This window comes from Vanacampus margaritifer, chromosome 4, assembly GCF_051991255.1.
Source record: "Vanacampus margaritifer isolate UIUO_Vmar chromosome 4, RoL_Vmar_1.0, whole genome shotgun sequence".
Classification (NCBI taxonomy): Eukaryota; Metazoa; Chordata; class Actinopteri; order Syngnathiformes; family Syngnathidae; genus Vanacampus; species Vanacampus margaritifer.
This window is the reverse complement of record NC_135435.1, coordinates 19,064,829-19,086,697: the sequence shown is the minus strand read 5'-3', so window position 1 is coordinate 19,086,697 and position 21,869 is coordinate 19,064,829. Positions and strand designations below refer to the sequence as shown.

Sequence of the window (21,869 nt, the reverse complement as noted above, 5' to 3'; positions counted from 1 at the left end):
ACCCTACAAATGAGCATTTTAGACCCCCCTGCACTATATACGACCACAAAAGAAAAAAAATGGGGTTGTTCGTTAACCACTTTTTTCACACTGATACCAATACGACTAGCATATAACCCCCCAAATAACAGATAATTTTAAAGAAAGACCTATTATAGATCTTAATACACTATGTGTCCTTAAGATTGCATGAAATGAATGGCATTTTTCTATTCCATTAATTTCTAGTTCCTGATTGTAAAACGGCCACTAGTGGGAGGCCGATGCTGGTATCGGCCATCATCACAAGTACCAATACCTTAAAGCACTGTTTCTCAGACCTGGTCCTCGGGTACCCGTATCCAGCTTGTTTTCTATGTTTCCTCAGCCAACACAGCTGAAGATCGTTATCAGGCTTTATGCAGAGCTTACCAATTAGCTGATCGTTTGAAAATCGTGTTGCTTGTGGGAGACATGGAAAACAAGGCCCAATGCACCTTTAAAATAAGGCTGGTATCGGCACCGATAGGGATACTTCGTATTGGTACTCGTCCATCCCTAAAAAAAAGGAAAATACCACAGAGATGCTTTTTTTTTTTTAAATAAGTGATAACAGCACATTGTGTTTTCTAATCTTTTATTGCAGTACAGTGTACACTGAAAATACTAATTTTCATCAAACCTGATTTAAAAATTATTATTTTTTAAATTTACATTCATATACCGGTATTCAAAGAGTATATTACTTAAACAGTACAAAGCCATTAATATTTCTCCCACTTCTGTGCAAAAGTAGCAGTTTAAATCAATTTTCAGGGGTGAATTGCTCTTTTTTTTGTAACGCATTACTTTACCATGTCACACAGGAAAAAAAAAACATTTAAGTGCAATACTACAGACTGAAACAGAAATATACAGAAAATAAAGTTTCACTGATTTTTCTATACACCCTTGAAGCTCATATGTGACTGAGGGAAAGCTGATAAAAGATTGAACTCTCCGAATGCTTTATGCAACGTTAGACTTTGTCTTCCGATAACAGTAAAACAAAGAAAAGGACAGTAATGAGGAACTAATACAATCACATAAAACTGTCGTTATCAGCTACAAGTCATCGCTTGTGATGCTAAGTCCACTGGTGTTATGGTTCTCTAGAACCAAACTGTCGTCGTCGTCCTCCTGGAGAATAAATGCATATTATTACAAGCGGTTTGTGTGCTTAATATTTTACGATAAGGATCCAATTGCATGACTGTTCGAGTGCATGTTAGTGTGTTCGTTCGGTTACTTACATCGTCTTTCTGTTTGTAATCCTTCTCTGTGCTGCGGTATGACACCACATGGATCAAAGTGTAGACCCTGTAATCAAATAAAACCAAAGTAGATCAGTGCTTGCGTGACACTGAAGAGATGTAAATAATAAAAAATTAACAAGGCGCCGTTTTGTGTTTACCTGTGATACAACATGGCGAGAAACTGGATGAGGAGAAGGACCGCAAAAGACAACAGAAACATCAAGCTGAGAGGCTCCACCTGTCGACGTAAAAACGGCATAGCATCTATACGACAATTCACGCTAGTTCAGAGTGGCAAAAGCTGAAGCATTCTTCGATGGCACCATTAGGACCGTAAATCAACCCTTCCTTCGGGTAACCTTATTTGACATTTCCAAATACATTTGTAAATTGTTTTTTCAGCCCTGATCTGTGAAACCACGAACGTGCCAAAGTGTGTCCTCTCCGTAGTGTCACGCCGCGGTGAGGTTGTCTTGTCATTTCCTGTTTTATTTTGAAAATTCTGACTCCTTTCGTTTCAGGTCACTTGCTTTTCTTCATGTGGTGTCAGTGTCAACCCTGATTCCTGATTGTGTCCACCTGTTTCCCATTACCCTCATGTGTTAAATGGTCTGCGTCTCCCCTGTCTTGTGCCAAAGTGTTTCGTCAGAGTCACTCACAGTCCTCAGCCTTGTTGTCCTGTCTCTTGCGTGAACTTTGGTTTGTAACTTTGTATAGCCACAGTATAGTTTTAGTTAAGGAGTTATATTGTTTTGTTTGTAGTATAGACATCCTCCCTTTTGGAGTGCCTTTAGTTTAACATTTAATAGCCTTTGTTTTTTCCCTCCAAACGAGGAGTTTTTTGTTTAATAAATATCTGCCTTGGCCTCAAACCCCTATCTCTGCGTCTGAGTCCTAAATCTGCCACGGCGTGTCACGTTGATTGTTTTCTTCTCACTTACTGGTTTTGCTCGATTAATTCAAGTCAAGTTTATTTATATAACTCGTACTCGCAAAAGAGTCTCAAATGGCTTCTAAACACATTTTTTTTTGGAAGGAACGAATGAAAATGAACTGCTGGTGTAACACCAAACGGGACAAATTTTTGTCATCGTTCAAATAATGTGAGCGCCAACCTTCATGTACTCTCCAGTTGCTGTTCCATTTGAATGCAATTTTGGGATCTTGATGCTTATGACGTCGTTTCCAATGGCTTGCAGGAAGAAGGTAGCAACCACCCATAGCACATTGATGATAAAATAGAGGAATACTGCCTGTTGGGTGTTGAGGAAAAATCGTTAATGAGCATTTTGTGGTCATACTTTTTGAACATTTGTTTTTTGCTTATAACACAAGACCCAAAAAAAAAATTTTTTAAAATGTATTTTCTTTAACCTTTATTTAACCAGGTAAAAAATGTTTGAAAACAAATTCTCATTTACAAACATGACCTGTCTGTGTGACACTCCTACAGAGATGGGAAGAAATGAAGTACAAATACTTAGTTACTTTACTTGAGTAGTTTTTTCAGTACTTTGTACTTTCCCAAGTATTTATTTTTTAGACTACTTTTTACTTTTATCCGTTACATTTTAACATGAGTATCTGTACTTTTTACTTGATACATTTTCAAAACAAGGTTACTTTAGTTTTTAAATGCATGAAAACGATTAAAATACTTGACCTGGAAGATAAAAGCAGCTTCAATGTATCCTGGCTCAGCCAATCATAAGAAGCGTTTCATACGGTCCCGTACATCCCAGCTTGTGATTGGCTCTACGAAACGCTATCACATGACGTGCAATTGGCCAGATTAGAACAACCCGCAAATATGAGGGTAATGCGCACCAACAAACGCCACAGAGGATCATTTTAAATTGATTACAAGTCAAAGAGTCAATTGGCTGATGTATCCCCATTTTTGCTGCATTAGCTAATATCTTTCAAATTGACATAGGAGGAACATACGATAAAAATACTTTCTATTTTTACGCGTCAAGTACATTTCAGAGCCTGTACTTTTGTACTTTCACTTAAGTAATTATTTACTACTACTTTTACACTTTTTACACAAGTAACTGTACTTTTCCCATCTCTGCACTCGTATCTAAAAAAAAACAACCAAAAAACGGATAAATTGAGGTACCACCGAGAACTAGAAAATGCAATTTCTGGAGAAATTGCGTGTGAAAGCTGTAATTGCTGTAATTAGAATCGGTGAATAAATGTAGAAATTACAGCAGAAAAAAAGGGGAAGGGTGTGAAGAATCAAGTAGGGAATGGACCGAATAATCATCCCAAAAGTGAAATGAAAGAGTTAAACGTTTTGTTTGTCACGTTGAAATGATATAAATGTGTCATGTTGAATCTGCCATTGGGAAGGAAATGGAAATGTTATCGTACAAAATGGGGAATTGTGGGTAAGGCGTGAATAGTTGGAATAAAATTAATGGATCCAAATCATAACATGAATATTTGGAATATGTTCAAAAATTGGATGAATTATGTGAATGGAGTAAGTGATGAAGAATCAATTAGAAAATGGGGTAAGGTTTTAAGAATCAGGTAGGAAAGGGAGTAAGGTTTGAAGAATCAAGTAGTGAATGGACTAATGATCATCCTTAAAGTTAAAGGAATGAGTTAAATGTTTTGAATCTCACTTTGAAATGATGTAAATGTGAAATGTACCCATTAAGAATAAATAGGGAAAAATAGGGTACAAAATCGGGAATTGTGGGTAAGGCGTGAATATTTGGAATATAAAAAATGCAAGCACCCATGGCAGGAATTTTTAGAATATGGTCAAATTAGAATGACGAGAATCGGATGAATTATGTGGAAGTAGATAGATGCCGAAAAAGTGGGAAGTTTGAAGTATAGGAATTTAGATAAATATAGACATTCAATCAAATAAAATAAAATCCAAACATTCAACAACGTGAAGGGAAGTTTACTGACCTTGTTGCGCAGTGACTTTAGCTCTCTGGTGACCTCCTCCAGATGTGTTTTAGTGTCTGTAATGGGCTTCAAGTAGCGGTCGATCAACTTGTCCCAGAAGTCATTCTCATCCTACACGCACACACACATTTGTTTACCCGGCTCATCACCCATTGAAGTTTTTTTTTATTTTTATTTTTTGTCAGCACCTTCCTCTCCCAGCCCGAATAATAGCCGATTCAGTATCTTACCATTTCTAGTTTCTGCACCTGAGGGGCAGTCAGAGTTTTCTCGATGGCTCTCTTGATTTTTTTCTCTAATCTTTCCATGCGACTGATCTTGAGGGTGCGGCGAGCCTAAAAGCACAAACGGGCACACGCACAATCAGCCCACTGCATTATAATTGCCTCATTAAGAGCCGAGTCAATAAAAACAAAACATGAACATGAATTTTGTTGGTCTCCCTGTCATAAATACCTGCTCCGTCAATTCCTGTTGTAGTTCCTCCAGTTGACTTTCTGTCAGGACATCTTCAGGTCCCACGCCATACAGTTGCCCATTAACAGTGTCTGTTAACATGAGCGTCAACTCTTCACACATGTCATCATAATTTTTTTTGCGGAGGGAGTACCTGGTTTCAAGAAAAGAACAAGACGTTTTCTGTTTAGATTATTGCAACCTAAAATGGGCATAATGTGACAAAGAATTTCCGAAAACCCCCCACCCCACCCCTGTGTAGCACCTAATCCATACCGTATTTGTTCTTTTAAGTTCCTCTTAAGGTTGGCAAAGGTCAACTTCTTTAAAAACTCTTCTTTCACCGGACTCACCCATTCTGTGAAGACACAAAAGCAGTTCTTGATTTTTGGAAGCTCATCATGCCAACATTTGTTTGTTTCGGGTGTCGGGCGACTCACCGCTAACTGGGAGGTCTGCGTTGTCCTTGTTGTCATCGTTATCATTATCATCATCATCTTCATCTTCATCTTCAGATTCACTTGTTGATATGCTCTCTTTTTCCAAGCTGTCATCACTGCGCACACAGGCACGTGTACATTGGTGACTCTTTGCGAACAGTTACTTTTAACTTCTTTTTTTTACACTTATTGTAATAGTTACGTTTTCCTCGACATGATGTCAAATGGTTTGAACTCCCTCCTCTCTTCATCAGGCAGAGGTTTGAGTTCTTCTTGCGGTGCCATCTGGCTGGTGCCAAGTGCAGCTTCTGGCTCCACGTTTGAAGCGGCGTGTTGATTTGTTTCCTGGCCTGCGATTGGAAGGGGAGGGGCTTGCTGTCCATTCTGTTTTGTGATTTGTTGAACTATAAGGTTCTCCGTTTCCTGAGTTATCTGTCGATTCAAACCACGGGTGCTATGAATTGGCCCATTCAAATTACACATTCATTCCGCAGGTGCGCAGCATGTCAGCAGAAGTTCGTATCACCTGAAACTTCATGTCCCAGCAGCAGAGTCTGCAGTTTCGATCACACAGCACGTTATGGTTCTTCTTGATCTCGGCTCCTCCCCTGACAGATTCAACAGATAAGAGATGAAACACTTAAATACAAAAAAGTTATGGTATGATGTTGATCATACTTGACTCATTGAGCCATTTTCAACAATAAGAAGATCATATTTTGTCTGTAAATGACTGTACAATGATTACCTTTAAAAACGAATTTTGCCACTTGCTGTCAACTGAAGACGACACCACGCTTGCTCAGGGCTTAGCTAACGAACAATCGCGGCTTAGCTTTAGAAATTAGCAAGTGGGGAAAATGGCCACCCTCTGAGATGGATAAAATGGGTGGATTTTGCTGCTTAACTCATAATCCACAAGCACAACAATATTAACCCTGGAGAACCCAATAACCCTTTTCTTCTTTGGAAAATTATGAATTATACATTAAATAACTGCTATAAGTTCACTGAACACCAAAATATATGTTTTTTCAATTTTAACCCTTTTGTTTTTACTAGCTCAGAGTTGCTAATTTATCAATATATATATATATAAGACATACTCCTAGGCATTCTGCAACATGATATGAAATAGATTAACAAAAAAAATACCATTTTACCATCTGATGGTTTGCTGAGAAGATGCTTTTGTTTGGATTATTGCCAGCCATCTTGTCACCACCACTCTGGCTCATGTAAGTGCAATATTCATCCACTAGATGGCCCCATGCAGGGGTCAGAAGTGGCACTCTGGACTTTTGAAGTTAAATTTGTAAAAAAAAGAAGAAAAAAAAAGGTCTTTGTTATTTGAGTAGCAGAATTTATAGGGGCCAAATTTGACCCCGTGGGTTCTTCAGGGTTAATCAGAATACCCTATTTAGACTAGTGCGGCCACCTAGAACTTATTGTAGAGAATTTTGGGGTTGACTTTCCCTTTAAGTAATGAATCTGCTAATGATGATGATCAGTGCATTACTTGTTGGATTCCCTTGTGCCCCAGGTCACGATGTGCATGTTAACCAGTGAGTAGATGGTAAGTAGAAGGTAGCCACTGGGAATGCAGATGAAGTACATCAGGCCGTAGATGATCATTCCTGTGGGAGAAAAATACCATCACAATGCACAACATGACATCATCTAACATGAATGCTGATGATGATTGTTGAGGGTCTTCTGCTCAGATTTAGTTATAACTGTTTTGATTTAGTTATAACTGTTTTAATTTCCTCAGTAGAGCTTGGTGAGTGTTTGAATGAGGTTTGGGGGAGCTTCCTCTATTCCCACACTTGGGGGGGGGGAAAGGAGGAGTTATAATACTTTTTCAAGATAGTATAAGAATGATATGAGTCCGCTGTAAAGACACACTTGCGAGGAGCAGCTGTGCTTTTGTAAACCCGCTTGTGTCCAGAATATTCTGTAAAATAAATCCTTCGAAGGACCTGTTCACCGATCTCCAGTCTGTATTCAGAAAATCAACTTTCTCTCTACCCGAACAACAACGAACACGCGGAAGACAAAGATAGTCTTCTAACATGATATATCATTTTTACATACCAAACTCCTCGGGGTGGAGGATAGCAGTCACCAAGTACATAATTGTCATGGAAACCAGGAACACGCCAGTTGGGGTTAGGAACGTACCCTGAATCACCATATCACCTGAGGGGCAAAATGGCGGCTCAAAAAAACGAATCACAGAAAAGAGCTGCAAACATCAACGTAGTCACAAAGATCCGGATGTGCTCACCGATTATAGAAAATAAGGAAGCCGTCATGAGGAAGGCATACAGGACGCTCATAATGGCAGCGATTGTTATCTGGAGGTTTGGTTTGGCGATGAAACAAATGATGATGTAGAACACCGGCGGAATGCTTGCAATGATGATGGAAAGTGTACCAGCGAGTGCAAAGACAAACTGGAAAGCACCTGCAAGGAAAGGAGATAACGGAATAAATAATAGTTCACTTTCTGAAAATTATAGGTTAAAAAAAAAAATTGACGGACTACCTGCCACCATAAGAGTCACAGAGGCTGGTCCGAGAATAGAGGAGCCAACAGTGAACATCTGGTAGAAAATATAAAGTCTGGATATGGAGGAGTTTTTCTTCACTGTTTCTGCACCACTGCAATCATCAGTAGAAAGAGTTCTTATTCGTCTGACCGCATTGAATAAGACTACAGTAGAGGGAAAGTCTCCCAAGGTGACGTTTCACTTCATCGCTTACTGACCTGTGCAGGAGGTCCAATGTATTAGCCAGTGTGGACGGTCCCCACCGTCTCCTCTGGTTATAAAACTCTTTAAACTCCTGTGGCGAGTTGGTGTAGGCATCAGATGCGGCGTTGTATTCCACACGCCAACCTTGCTGCAGCAGCAAAGTACACAACCAACGATCCTCCCCTGGAAAATTTAAACAGACACAAAAAAAAGAACAAAATGCAAGAATATTGATAACAACTGACATAAGGGAAAGAGTGATGGCAGAATCTTAACCTTGGTCATATTGGACATATTCCGCAGCCCTTGTGGCAGTCGTGGTGTATCTCTTCAGCACGTTGTCGTCCATTAAGGCCGAAGCTCGAAACAGACTGAAACATCCTGGACTGCACAGGACAGACCCAAAAACGTGCTCTGCTGTCTTCTGGAGCCAATGACCCACTGCATATTCAAACTTCTGGTACCACACCATGGGACCTGAAGGTTACGGAGACAGAATTAAAAAATGTGGTTCCACCACCCGGACCTTTTTATTGCCATATCTTGTTGTATTAATAAACTAATGTTTGAAACCCTGTAAAGTGACTTCAAAGAATAGTTTTAAAATACATTTTATACCATTAGAAAAGATGTCCTGAATTGTGGAGTTATAGCCTCAAACTGTTTTTCACTATTCAACTTTTTTCTGATTTTGGCTGTGGCTAAAATGGAAACCAATGACGTACTTGCGCCCAGGCCCCTCCTCGTTATACAAGAACTGATTACACTTGTTCGTGTGTCACTTATGTGAACATGTTCACAAAATGGTCATCCGGCGCAATTGTGACTTTATAGTTATCGTCACTCAGCTCATTTCTACCACTACTGCGTACCGTTAGCTAGCTCGCCTACATCCCAAAAATGTTTCTACCCCAGATACCACAATTTTCAGAGAATCTTGGTGTTTTCTTTCATTCAGATTCACAAGTATTATGTTTTTTTTTGTATAATTCAGTCTACTAGCTAATATGTTTGAACGCAAAGCGTTGTGGAAACTAAGCTAAGCTAAGCTAATGTCGCTAGCAGGAAGTATGCACTCATGTAGTGTGAGCCACAAGCTGGCACCTCAACATGTTCCTATCTCTTGTATTGAAAAGGAGTTACTGCATGTGTACAACTTAACAAAAGTCTATCCCTTACCAAAAAGAAGTACATTTAAGTATACTTGAAGTATACTCAAAGTTAGGAGAGTATACTTCCTGTTTACTTTTCTTGTACTTATTGGAAGTATACTCCAACAAATAAATGTTAAGTGTACTTGTAAGTATATTGAAACATATACTAAAAGTTTACATCCTGGAGTATATACTTAAAAGGCACTTGCTCTGTAACGGACCGAAATTATAGGTTACATTTATTTATAATGCTCATATCACCATGTGGCTGGATAGCCAAGAGGTTAAGGTTGTTATCTTTGGTACTGAGGTTAATAGATTTGATCCATGTCAATTCATCACTTTTTGCCGTGGACATAAGTACACTACAAAGTAAACTTTCAAATATGTTTAAGTATACCTAATAGTGTATGTACTTAAATATTAGGGGTGTGAATTGCCTAGTACCTTGTGATTAAATCTGTATCATGATTCATAGGTCACGATTTGATTCGATACCGATTAATCTTGATACGGATCTATAAGTCAATTATTGCGATTTTTTAAAACCAAAATTAAGAAAATACCCATCAGTAAACTTGTACATGTACAATGTAAGATTTGCATGGAAATTCAGGCTTATAACTGTGAGCCGCTGTATTTAACAAACAGGTTGGAATCTGTTTCATGTTTGAACAGCATTGAAATCAAATGTTAACATTCTTCCATGCTTAAAGTGTGAAACCTAACCCTAAGTAAGACATTTTGTTGAATATTTCCATCAAAAAAATGATCTTTAAAAATCGATTCGGCTGCATATGAATTGATACGAGAATTGTGTGCTGTAATATCACGATATATTGCCGAATTGATTTTTTTAACACCCCTATTAAATATACTATAAGTACACCTGAAAGTTCAATATACTTATTAATATACTTTATAATATACTTAAGTATACATTTAAGTTGACTAAAATGGGCCATTAAGACATTATTTATTTATTTGTATTTTGCTCACCCATTCCAGTAGGATGGATTCGTCCACAGGCTGCCCCGACATTTTGATACATCCTCAGCCTGTCAATCAAAAAAATGTCAATTGTCATCAATCAGAATGTGGATAATTTGTGTTGTTGAATAAAAGCCATAATGAGTTTTAAACAAGTGTCAACATTCTTTATATAATTTTCCCATGGTATGATCCTTTTTGCGTGGAAAATGTTTCTGGATTCCGTGGTAGAATCCATTGACCCAATACTGACCTGTCTACTAGCAAAATCACAGCTTTAGGCTGGAAGTCGGTGTCGCCGTCCAGAGCCAGGATGTATACGTTGTCATCTGAGATGAATCTTCTTTTGTTGTCATTGTCATGCTGGGGCATGTAGAATATCTCACCATCCAAAGAGATTAAAGACTCTCTGGTTACGTCTTGGCGCTACAAAAAGAAACAAACATCATTTAGTTTACGTGCAGCGCATGTCACACTCTTGTTTAGTTTTAGGTGATTGTAAAGTCTTACTTTAGCCTGAGGGTTTTTGGAAAGGTAGCCCTTCCAGCCAAGTAGATAATACATGTACATAATCTAAAAGACAAAAATGTCATTTTCAAAAATGTGATTCATTTAGTTGAACCAAAAGCCCCAAATTGTCGCCGTACATACCTGCGACCATCTTTTCTTGTTCCTGATGAGACCTTTGTCTTTCAGGTGAACGTAGAGCATGTTGCCTTCTGGCATTACAAATACAAGTCTGCCACCATATGGAGTTTCCACAATGGATACATCATCAGGCTCTTTGTTGGTAAAAACCCTGGAGGAAAAGTCATCGTTTTGATAAGATACACCATGACTGTCGTGATAACTTACATTGATGTTTCTGCATTTGGCAATTTATTATTATATTATATTATTAGTATGGGATTTTTTTTAATAGGCTTTAGGTGAACTGATGAATACACACACGCTCGCACGCACACACACAGTCACCCACATACAAAAAAAAAAAATATATATATATATATATATATATATATATATATAAAAATATATATATATATTTTAATTTTTTTATTTTTTTATTATTATTATTATTTTTAATTAAAAAAAAAAAAGGAGAGCAATGATGATGTCAAATCGAATGAACAATACTGAGCTTTCCTGAAAAAAAAAAGATACACCATGACTATTTCACGAGATTTTCTTGATCGATTATGGGGGAAAATAATCATGAAAAATATTTGTAACCATATTTTTTGTCAGATGGAAGAACACAATCAAGTCCGCACAGACAAGTCATTTACAATCGAGAAACCTCACCTGTAAACCTCGATGACAACTTGAGTCAAATCATTAACATATGAGTTAACCAGCCTCCTCCCTGTTTCTTTTTCAGTCATGAATCCGTCATCCACGTAAATGTGACACTCAAAATCAAAACAGTCCTTATGATCCTCTTTTGGATCGCCTCGGTAACGATCCAATCTTAAAACAAAAAAAACAAAAATTGTTACCACTACTGAAAGTGGACATTTTCACTGCTCTGTTGTCTCATGTGTCCCTGCAATGCAAACCTGAACATGGAGGTCAGAATCTTCAGCATTTCATCATAGGTCTCATGCCACATGGTGGCACATAAATAGATGACACAGTTCTGGATGTCGTCTTGGCTGTAACAAAGACAGGAAGGAGTCTTCAGTTCATGTTTGGCGTTCGTATCATTAAGGACCTTCTCACCTTTCTTGATTCCGAGCCCGAGACACCTTCATCTTGGTGTTGAGTAACAAAGACAAGTCTACGAAAGCGGATTCATAGAGACGCCGAACGAAGAGCTGAGAGGTTCTCTCTATACGCTGGACCTAAGGAGTAGTAAATAAAAGATGCGTTTTAACCATCAAATGTGCCATTCATGATATATATATATATATATATATATTTTTGGATTTATTTGTTTCTTTCTTAAAACCTTGCATGCAAATAACAAATAGTATAAAGCAGTGTTACTATATTTAACAAAAACTACCAAAATAACCCAAAATAAAATTTTGGGGTGAAAAGAAATAAAATAAAAAACAGTCTATTAAAAAACTAGCTGAAACAACATTTTACAAATATATAACAAACTATAATTACATTAATTCATTTTTGTCTTTGTCAAATAATTTCATATATGAGCTTTTGTGGCTTACTTTATGTACAAACACAATTCCCAAAAAGTTGGGACACTATACAAATTGTGAACAAAAACTGAATGCAATTATGTGGAAGTGCCAAATATAATAATATTTTTGTCAGAATAGAACATAGAGACCAGGTCAAAAGTTTAAACTGAGAAAATGTATGATTTTAAGGGAAAACGATGTTGATTTTAAATTCCATGGGGTCAACAAATCTCCAAAAAGTTGGGACAAGGCCATTTTCATTTAAAAATGGCTTCTTCTTTGTACTGTCGAGTTTCATCTGGCAACGGCGGCCGGCACGGTGGATTGTGTTCACCCACAATGTTTTCTGGAAGTATTGCTGAGGCCTTTCTGCGATTTCCCTTACAATAAGCATTCCTGTTTGCGGCGCAGTGCCGTTTAAGGGTTCGAAGATCACGGGCATCCAGTAAGATTTTTCGGCCTTGACCCTTACACACAGAGATTGTTCCAGATTCTCTGAATCTTTGAGATGATGTCATGCACTGTAGATGATGATTACTTCAACCTTTTTTGCAATTTTTCGCTAGTAAACACCTTTCTGATATTTCTCCACTATCTTTCTGCGCAACATTGGAGGAATTGGTAGTGATGGGAAAATGAAGCTTCATGAAGCACTTGCGATACTTTTTGACTCCTCAAGATGGCACTCATGATTCAAAGATGCAATGCAAATGTAATCAATTTTTATTGCACTTGCCTTTATCTTTAAACCAAGAGCACCATCTAGAGGAGTCAAAAAGTATCGCAAATGCTTCATGAAGCTTCATTTTCCCATCACTAGGAATTGCTGATTCTCTTCCCATATTCGTTTCTGAGAGACACTGCCACTCCGAGAAGCTCTTTTTATACTCCAATCAAGTTGCCAATGGACCTCATTAGTGGTAACTGGTCTTCCAGCTGTTTTTTTTATAAGTGCAATTGACTTAGCTTATTATTGCTACCTGTCTCAACATTTTTTTTTGATTTGTTGGCACCATGAAGATAACAATCAACATATTTTTCCCTTAAAATGATACATTTAAACTTTTGACCTGTCATCTATGTTCTATTCTGACTAAAATATTTAAATTTGGCACTTAAATTTTGCATTCCGTTTTTATTCACAATTTGTATAGTGTCCCAACTTTTTTGGAATTTATTTATTTATGTATTTATTTTGATATTACTGATTGGTTGTACAGAAGAAGAAAAGTAGAACAGAACACACTCAAGTGTGATTTAAATATTGTAACCAACAAGTATAACATTACTAAAAAACTAAGCTTCAAGAAAGCTACCGGTAACTGAATTTCGAAATCAAAAGTCAAGACAAAATAAAAACTAACTGTAATGAAAAATCCCCAACTTTTTATAACCTGGTATGAAGTATGTGCTTACCTTTGTCTTCCATACGTAGTACGTGCATGAGACCAACCCTGACCACATACATACTCCTTCAAGTGCCAGCATGGAAAAAGGCCATTGCAAGTAATAGCTGTCAATCAAATGACCATTGATTATATAGGAGGGAGCAGATGTTTGCATATTATTCACATATTAGTATTATTGTTCACGTATACATATAGTAACTTAGTATATGGTCATCACACATCCTAATATTAATGTACTGGTAGGTTACCTGTTAATTGATGTTCGGCAGATGCTCCTGGTCATTTCTAGAAAGATCACAGGGGTTGTGTTCTTGTCTTTCAAGAACTCCAAGCTTTCACAAAAATCTGCAATGGAAAAAAGACTTGGTCATTTTTTTTTTTTTTAAAAAAGCAAAAAAAAAAAAAAAAAGCTGACTTTTCAAATAACCCACGTGTGACTGTGCTATGTTGATCTCCACCCAGTTGTTCTGCTTGGGTTATGAAAAGTATAAATCCCAATAGGAGCACTGCAGGTCCTGTGCTACATAAGGGCAAGGCAAAACTCATCCTGATAGCATGAATCTTACAGGCCACCACCCCGAACCAGTGGCACGCTGCTGAGCAGAAGGCCTTGAACAAGGACAAAGGGTTAGTTAGTGCCTGCCGCTGATGTCAATACCAAATGAACAAGCTTGTTAGGAAGACATTGCCTCTCATTAGTCGCTCTGATGTAATCGATTTGAATAATCGACTTGGACAACAATTATAAAGGGTTAGCTAGCCTGCTATTAACCTTCACCTACCTGTAAGAAAAACAGCCCAAGTCCTATTTGTAACAATTCCCAATCATTACTGCCTAAATTGAAGTTTGGCCATTTGATGGTCTGTTCAATGAGGACATGGTGGATCAGGTATACAGCTCCTAGGAAAGAAAATAATCTGTAAATTGCTTAAAGGATTGAATTAAAATAACAGTAGGTCAACAATGTACTCTATGTTATAATATGAAATTGTGTGTTTTCACTTAAATGTGTCAACCAAAATGTAGCCTCATATAATATTGCTTGACACGTGCCACTCTGTTCATGAATATTGGTTGTGTATATTTGATGCAATCCTGCTAACTAAAAACATATACAACACATATCTTTACTAAAATGTTATCTCTATAGATCATGTTAGAAACACATTTTGACCAAAAAAGAATGAGGGTGTTGATATCAAGATAATAGTGTTATGTTATTGTTGGCGTATTCTGTGTGGGTGCTCTTCCAGACAGTGAGTGCACTGCAGACAATTACCTATGACAATTATCCTCAGAAGGCTGCTGATGACAAACACAAAGTCCCTGAAACCATCCAGTTCTGACAATGTTTCCTACAGCGAGGTACAACAAAACAGTCTCAATATACAGTACGCCATATTTTATGTTTACGCAGACCAAAAACAACAAAACAATTTAGAATCAGAAATATAGGTATTAAATGTGAAGCACACAGGGCATTTGAAAACATGAAAAACATTCAATAAACTAATTTTCTCCCAAAAACGTATAAATACGTTCTATTTTAAATATCTTAAGTGTCCCAAAGATGTATTTATACGTTTTTTATGTTTTTTTTTTAATTTTTAATGCTAGAGCATGCAGAAGCCTCTCGGTTGAGTAAATGGTAGTTATTACAAAAACGGCCAGCAGGTGGCAGCAGAGCAAAAGAGATCAACTAGGGCCATGTTAACTCATTCAATGCCATTGACGGCTATAGACGTAAAAAAAACTATTTCTATTAGTTAAAATTTTTTTCTTCTTCTTTTGTTAACGACAGTATGAAAATCTAGAACAAAAGTATTGTATGTTTAGAACAGATATAAAATTTGTGATTACTATTGAAGTCATGCAATTAATTACAATAAAACATTTAAATCGCCTGATGTAATTTAAAAAAGAAGAAAAAAACATTATTAAAAATGAAAAAAGCGATACATTTTTTAAATCATAATTAATCTCATGACTTCACTAGTTAACACACGATTAATTGCAAATTTTATTTATGTTCTAAATAATAAAAAAAATTCTAGGTTTTCATACTCTTGTTAACAAAAGTGGAAAAAAATGTTAAACTAAATAGAAATAGTTATAATGAATTATTGACGTCTATAGCCGTCAATGGCAGTGAATGAGTTAAAAGAAAGTTCATTTACCCACAGTCCTATACAGATTTGTGTATAATGATGAAACTTAGCTATATTTTAATGCTAATTGCTGAAAAACGGAAATAGATAGAAATATACTTATTTCCTGATGAAAGAAGATACTCTAATCTTTCTTTTGGTAGGTTCCATGTTTTTATAGCAATAGAACACCATTTTTTGTGGGCCTTGCAAAATCAGTCAAAATCTAGTAAAACAGCCGGGAGCGAACGAGATTGCTTCAGTGAAAACGACTGGGAGTGAATGAGTTAATAGAGGAATATGTGGCTTCATTTGCTGCCAATAGTTTTCAGACTGTATTCGGGTTCGAATTTCCCACCCTATGTCGGCGGATGTGACGTCATGTTCGCATGTGATGAAAAGACTATGACTGAAAATTAACTTATTCCACTCAAATTCCAGGTGACAAAACAGAAACATAGAAATTACCTGAATCCGATTCGTAGCTTGCATTGGATTTTCCCACCAGCAAAGAGAGATGAGTAATGAGGAGAAAATTCCAATTCCGATATAGAAATAGCAGGTGCCACTCTGGTTATCCACAAATGATGATACGCGGACATAGTAGTCGATTCCTAGCAGGCAATATCCTATTGAGAGACATGAATGAATGTGAGGTGGCATGCTTGTAAGAAACACCACTTTTGGCTTCACTCGCATGCAACTGACTTGTAATGAATTACAATTGCCTGAGTTTTAGACAAGAAGAGAATAACATAGAAACAGCATAATAATCTATTACAGTTACCAGCACACGTTAGAATGAGGGAGCAGATTGGGAACATAATTTTCCAAGATTCTGCCTGTAGTCGAAAGGTGAGCTGAAGAAGCGCAGGCACAATACAGACACCTCCACTGATGAACAGATTTGTCAGAACGTCAAACTGAGGCATAACCACAAGTACCATAATTGAGGTACCAAGTGACACCAAGCATTCTATGGCACAAATCTGCAAAAGAAAAGGTACACCATTACACTCTGTTCATTATTTGTCAGAAAAAAAGATCTTTCATCAATGCAAAAATGTCTCATACAAACGACATGGTCCTCATGTTGGGCTGTACGAAGCTCTTGAAGGCACACTTCCACAGTGATTTTAAAAACACCAGGAAGTTTGGGCAAACAAGGCAGAAAACCAGCATCAGCATGTAGAACTGTTTGTCCCTTTCGCTGCGGAATGATTTTGGACTGGACAACGTCGACAGTATCAAAAGAGAGCCCTGATTGGTCAGAACGAAACACATTCAACTTGATATGCATTTTTTTTTCATAGGTGGCAATGCATGTGGAGAATCTAAAATAAAGCCAATGATAACTGGGGTTAATTTAAAGACCCCGTGTGTCGTCCCAAGCGCCATCTAGTGGTCAAAGAATAGCATTAGAAGCACACAGGAGTATGCAACACTACGGTGGATCAGAGAGACCGCATTTCGCAAGCACCTCGGCGAGTGACGGCGACTTAGCAGCCGTTGTGATGCCGAAAGATGGCTAGCGGGGAGGAGCTAGCAAAAAAAAAAAAAAAAGTAAAAGCTTACGAGAGCAAAGCAGAAAGTGACAAGCGATGGGTCCGAATCATGGGAGCTAGTAAAAAAAAAAAAAGTAAAATAATTAGTGATTACTATATTATTATGTGATAGGCTACAGCATTTATTTTTTTGCATACTATTGACATAAACAGTCTTTTTTTTTTGTTTTTTTTAAATGAATGAATTATTAGTTCACCATAGATGGCGCTAGGGATCACTGAATGTGCCTTTTTGCATTTTTGAATCATACCTTTGCAATGACGGCACTGGTCAGGACAGCTAAACCCACAACAACAGCCACCAGGTACTGGGCCAAATGGAAACACCTTTGCTTCTGTTCCTTCTCAGCTCCTATTACGCTGATGTGGAATGGATCCCACCTTTCCCTGAGTCACGCACACACAGGCAATATTCATATGACAGCATTGATAATGCAATCACCGTTATTGGGTGGTTAGTATTGCACCTGCAGTAAAATAAGGCAACTATATGATAGCCAGCGTCCTTGGTAGAGAAATCCTTTTGATAAATCACTTGTGTAAAATAAATGCAAACGCAAAAAAGCAAGAGACTTGTTTGTCATTAGTTGTTTGTTGTCGCTGTTTTTCGGCCACTAATTATAAAATTAGCAAACTTTTATGTTAAACATAGTTTTTAAAATTAATGTTTAGTTGGTTGTAGTACTTTTAAGAAAACTGTTTTTTGTTTCACGTATGCTGTTTTTTACGACGGTGTATTAGGGCTACGTATAAATATATACTGTATTTTTTTAGAGGGCGGGGGCAATATTCCCCCCCCCCCCCAAAAAAAAATCAGAAATTTGCGACTTTATAAAGTGGCAGATTTGCAAAAAAAACTCGTAAATTTGCGACTTTATAAAGTGGCAGATTTGTGAGAATTTTTTTTTCTGAAACTTACAAGAAATACACGCAGCATACTACTCGGATGTTTGTGGAGATAGTAATGGCTTTAACCATATCATCAAGCAATCGCTCTTTGAGGATCAAGCATTTAAGTTAATTTGGTAAAATAAACATTAATGTTTCCAGAATTATTATTCATACATTCATACATTTTGGTATTTTTTTTGTATAAGTAGCTAAGTTGATATGCCGAAGCTGCTGCTCTCCGTCATTTACTTACATTTACCTAAAGTATGCTAGCTTCTGATTGGTTAATGTTTAGTCAGCTGATAGAGGGATCAGGAAGTGTTGTCGCTCTAGCTGCGGTGAATGACGAGTAAAGTTTAAATTTAAGAATGAATCAGTCTCCATCTTGCCTTTTAATTTTATAAACAGTGTTCTATTAACCACCAACGAATCCCCACATTAGACTATAGCTACGCTACGTGTATTTCTCGTAAATTTTGGGAGTTTTTTTTCTCGCAAATTTGCAAGTTTTTTCCCCTCAGAATATTACCCCCGCCTTCTAAAAAATATATATTTATACGTGGCCGTATTACTCCGTCGTAGTTTCTCTTGTAGTTCCTTTTTTTTCTTTTTAACATCATGACACGATACATAAACCTTAATTGATTTTTAGGGGGGAGAATACATTTGTTTCCTCCATATTGTTTTCTATAGCCACTGTATTTTATTTTTAGGTAATTATTGCCTTTTTTTTTTACTTTTATGACACATGTTGGATTTTTTTCTCGTACTCATTTTTTGATATCACTTTTTGTCAGACTGATACTAGTACCAGTACTCAAATCTTGAGCAGTCACTGATACTGATACCAATACCGACCGAGTACTTTTGTTGCATAAAATTTACCCCCCGCCACCACAAAAAATAACAATGACAGATGATTTTAAAGAAGGACCTATGTATCCCAATATAGCATTTTCCCCTTAAAGTTCATGAAATTAATGATCATTTTGCATTCTTCTCATTTCTAGTTCCTGATTGTAAAATGGCCACAAGAGGGTGGCCGATACTGCTGTGGGCTGAAGGCCGCCATTGTAAGTCGCGAGTACCGTACCCTGAAATAAGGCTATGGCCCGATACTGATACTTGGTATCGGTACTCGCCCATCCCTCTTAAAAATGATCAGATTCAGCACTGGACTTTACTGCTATAATTATTTAGAAGATTTAAAAAGTGGTATGAATAAATTCTATGTAAATTATATTTTACTACATACTTTCTTTTGTATCCTGCAAATTGTTGCATTGTATTGAATAAAGCTACTTGAAAGATTTCAAGTTACTGTATTTCTATTTGGAAGTAGTCCGCTATTCACATCTACATATTGTGGGACAATTTTGTTAAGTGTAACAAAAATCCTTCCGGTGACCATAGACATAAAATCTCTAGAGAAAAGATGACTTTCTTCTGTTTAAAAAAAAAAAGTCATTGTAACCATTCAAAAAAAAAAAAAAAAAAAAAAAATATATATATATATATATATAATTTGTGAATCCTGTATGGATTCAATATACCAGTCCAGACACGGGTCATGAAGTGGCCCAAAATTGACATTAAACTCACTCCGTCTCCATTTGAATTCTTACTTGTTTCGCTCCTCTACCATCTTTGTTCTGCTTTTCTTTCCCTCCATCATGCTTGGGGCCATAAGAAGATCACGTATCCTGTGACAAAACAGAAAGGTGCCAGATCTGTTGAAACTAAAAGAGTACAGTATACAGCAACATGAATACAAGTAGTAGAATTTAAGTTAAAAAAAGATAAAAATTACCTTCTTTTGATCTTTCTTGTCCTTCTTTCTGTAATTTTCTCCAGCCACGCCTGTGCCAACTAACAAAACCAAACTAAGCAACAAGATGATCTGAATGATCAAAATTGCATCCCCAAAAATAAAATTCACCCCCAGTCCGACTCCTTTGGAGACTCTGACTGTCTTTCGCTTTTCTATTCACCCGTTTGTAGTCCCTAGTTTAAGAAAGAAAAAGCAAATACTGCCATGTCACTCCCACCGGTGTACATGTGCGAGTGCCGCAGTCCTTCGAAAGATACTGTTAGATAACCATGTGAGGGAAGCTGTAAAAGTTTCTACTGTAACCACCCCAACACAGCTTGACAGTGCATGACTAAAAAAACAAACAAAATCTCAGTGGTCACATAATCTCTTCTGTTTTTATGGAAGATGCAATAAAAAGGTACAAAGATCATATGTACGCCTTTTCTACGACTCTTCCGAGTTTTTAATTAACTGAGCCAACACCTTGCTTGGTGCTCCCAACCAGCGATACGACGTCATGAATACACACTTGGTCCTTTCTTCCTGTTGTTCCCAATTTTAACAACACATTGTTAAACTATTCTTTCGTTCCTGACTGTAAAGTCATGTTGATCTTGACATTTTTTTTTATTCAACTAATTTTTATTGTATAAACGTATATATATATATATATGTATATACGTTTGTGTGTCTCAGCACCTTGAATTTAGAATGTTTTATTAATATATTATATTTGAAATTAGTAACATTCAATACCATTTTTTTTTCAGACCGATACCAGTACGAGTTGAAGTAATAAAAATAAATAATATAAAAAAATACAAAATAAGAAAAAAAACAAAGAAAAAAAAGAAATACATAAAAAAAACAACAACGACAACAAAAAAACACATACAAAAAAAAAAAAATAATAAAAAAAAAATAAATAAAATAAAATAAAAAATAAAAAACAGCTTTAAATATATATCTGTTGATCTTTCCATTCATTTTTGGATTAATCTATAAATCAGATTACATTTGTAAATTTTCATCCCTTTATTAAAAAACAGGACATTATTTGAAATTAGAGTGCAGATAACGCAGATAATGAAAATTGATTATCATTCAGTTACTGGTTTGGTCCGTAGCAGTTCGAAAAATGTTGTTTTCAAAATGTCTTGTGGGACTACAGAAATCTGAAAATATTTACAGTTGTTAGGCTGAAATTTCACGCATTCATTTGGAGATTTTTTAATTTAAAAAAGGTCTCTAAATGATTATTTGACTCAAAATAGATGCTGATTAATTTGATAATCGATGACTTTTTGATTAATTGTATTAATTGTTGCACCTCCAATGGAAAGGCAGTTTTTTCTAGATTGTGAGAGGATGCCTGAGGAATGACGTTGTTAACTAAATTGATGAGCCACAAAATGAAATTAGAAGAGAGTGGAGGCGAGACTCAGGGAAGATCTGAGCAAAAGTATTGCTTCATGCCTAGAAAGAGTCCCACTGATAATTTGCCTTTAAGGGTGTTGATAGAGAAGTACAGAGCAGGTCATAAGGAGCTGCATTTTGTATTTGTAGATCTAGAGAAAGCTTAGGACAGTGTACTCATATAGCAGACAAGTATTTTAGAATAGGACATAAGGGAGGCATAACAATGGTAAGGTGTGCAATAGGTGTGATGGAGCAGCTTAAGGTGGAGGTGGAACTAAAAGGGGATGTGTTCTAAAACGCTTCCTCTTTGCAATAGTGATAGCTGGACAGATGAGGTTAGACTGGAATGCCCATGGACCATTATATTCGCAGATGACCTACTGATCAGCAGAGAAAGCAGGGCACAGGTGGAGGGAGCATTTAGAGAGGTGGAGTATTGGGTTTGCTCGAGGTTTCTTCCCACAAGG

At 36.8% G+C, this 21,869-nt stretch overlaps 1 protein-coding gene across 1 annotated transcript; it reads right to left on the bottom strand.

Annotated features, from left to right (window-relative positions):
- Nucleotides 1–599: 599 nt before the first annotated feature.
- Nucleotides 600–19,961, bottom strand: chs1 (chitin synthase 1). The gene is made up of 34 exons (XM_077564013.1): nucleotides 19,796–19,961; nucleotides 17,531–17,666; nucleotides 16,789–16,974; nucleotides 16,502–16,703; nucleotides 16,183–16,343; nucleotides 14,847–14,922; nucleotides 14,349–14,467; nucleotides 13,998–14,175; nucleotides 13,815–13,911; nucleotides 13,574–13,670; nucleotides 11,733–11,854; nucleotides 11,570–11,665; nucleotides 11,316–11,480; nucleotides 10,662–10,809; nucleotides 10,521–10,583; nucleotides 10,264–10,436; nucleotides 10,020–10,078; nucleotides 8,143–8,343; nucleotides 7,881–8,049; nucleotides 7,659–7,774; nucleotides 7,398–7,577; nucleotides 7,205–7,309; nucleotides 6,627–6,744; nucleotides 5,634–5,715; nucleotides 5,310–5,539; nucleotides 5,108–5,223; nucleotides 4,944–5,025; nucleotides 4,668–4,821; nucleotides 4,442–4,546; nucleotides 4,212–4,322; nucleotides 2,390–2,527; nucleotides 1,433–1,512; nucleotides 1,272–1,338; nucleotides 600–1,158 (listed from the first exon to the last, which is right to left on the bottom strand). Exons 1-34 carry the CDS (start codon nucleotides 19,855–19,857, stop codon nucleotides 1,084–1,086), a joined length of 4,269 nt encoding a protein of 1,422 aa, XP_077420139.1. The 5' UTR covers nucleotides 19,858–19,961; the 3' UTR covers nucleotides 600–1,083.
- Nucleotides 19,962–21,869: the final 1,908 nt, after the last annotated feature.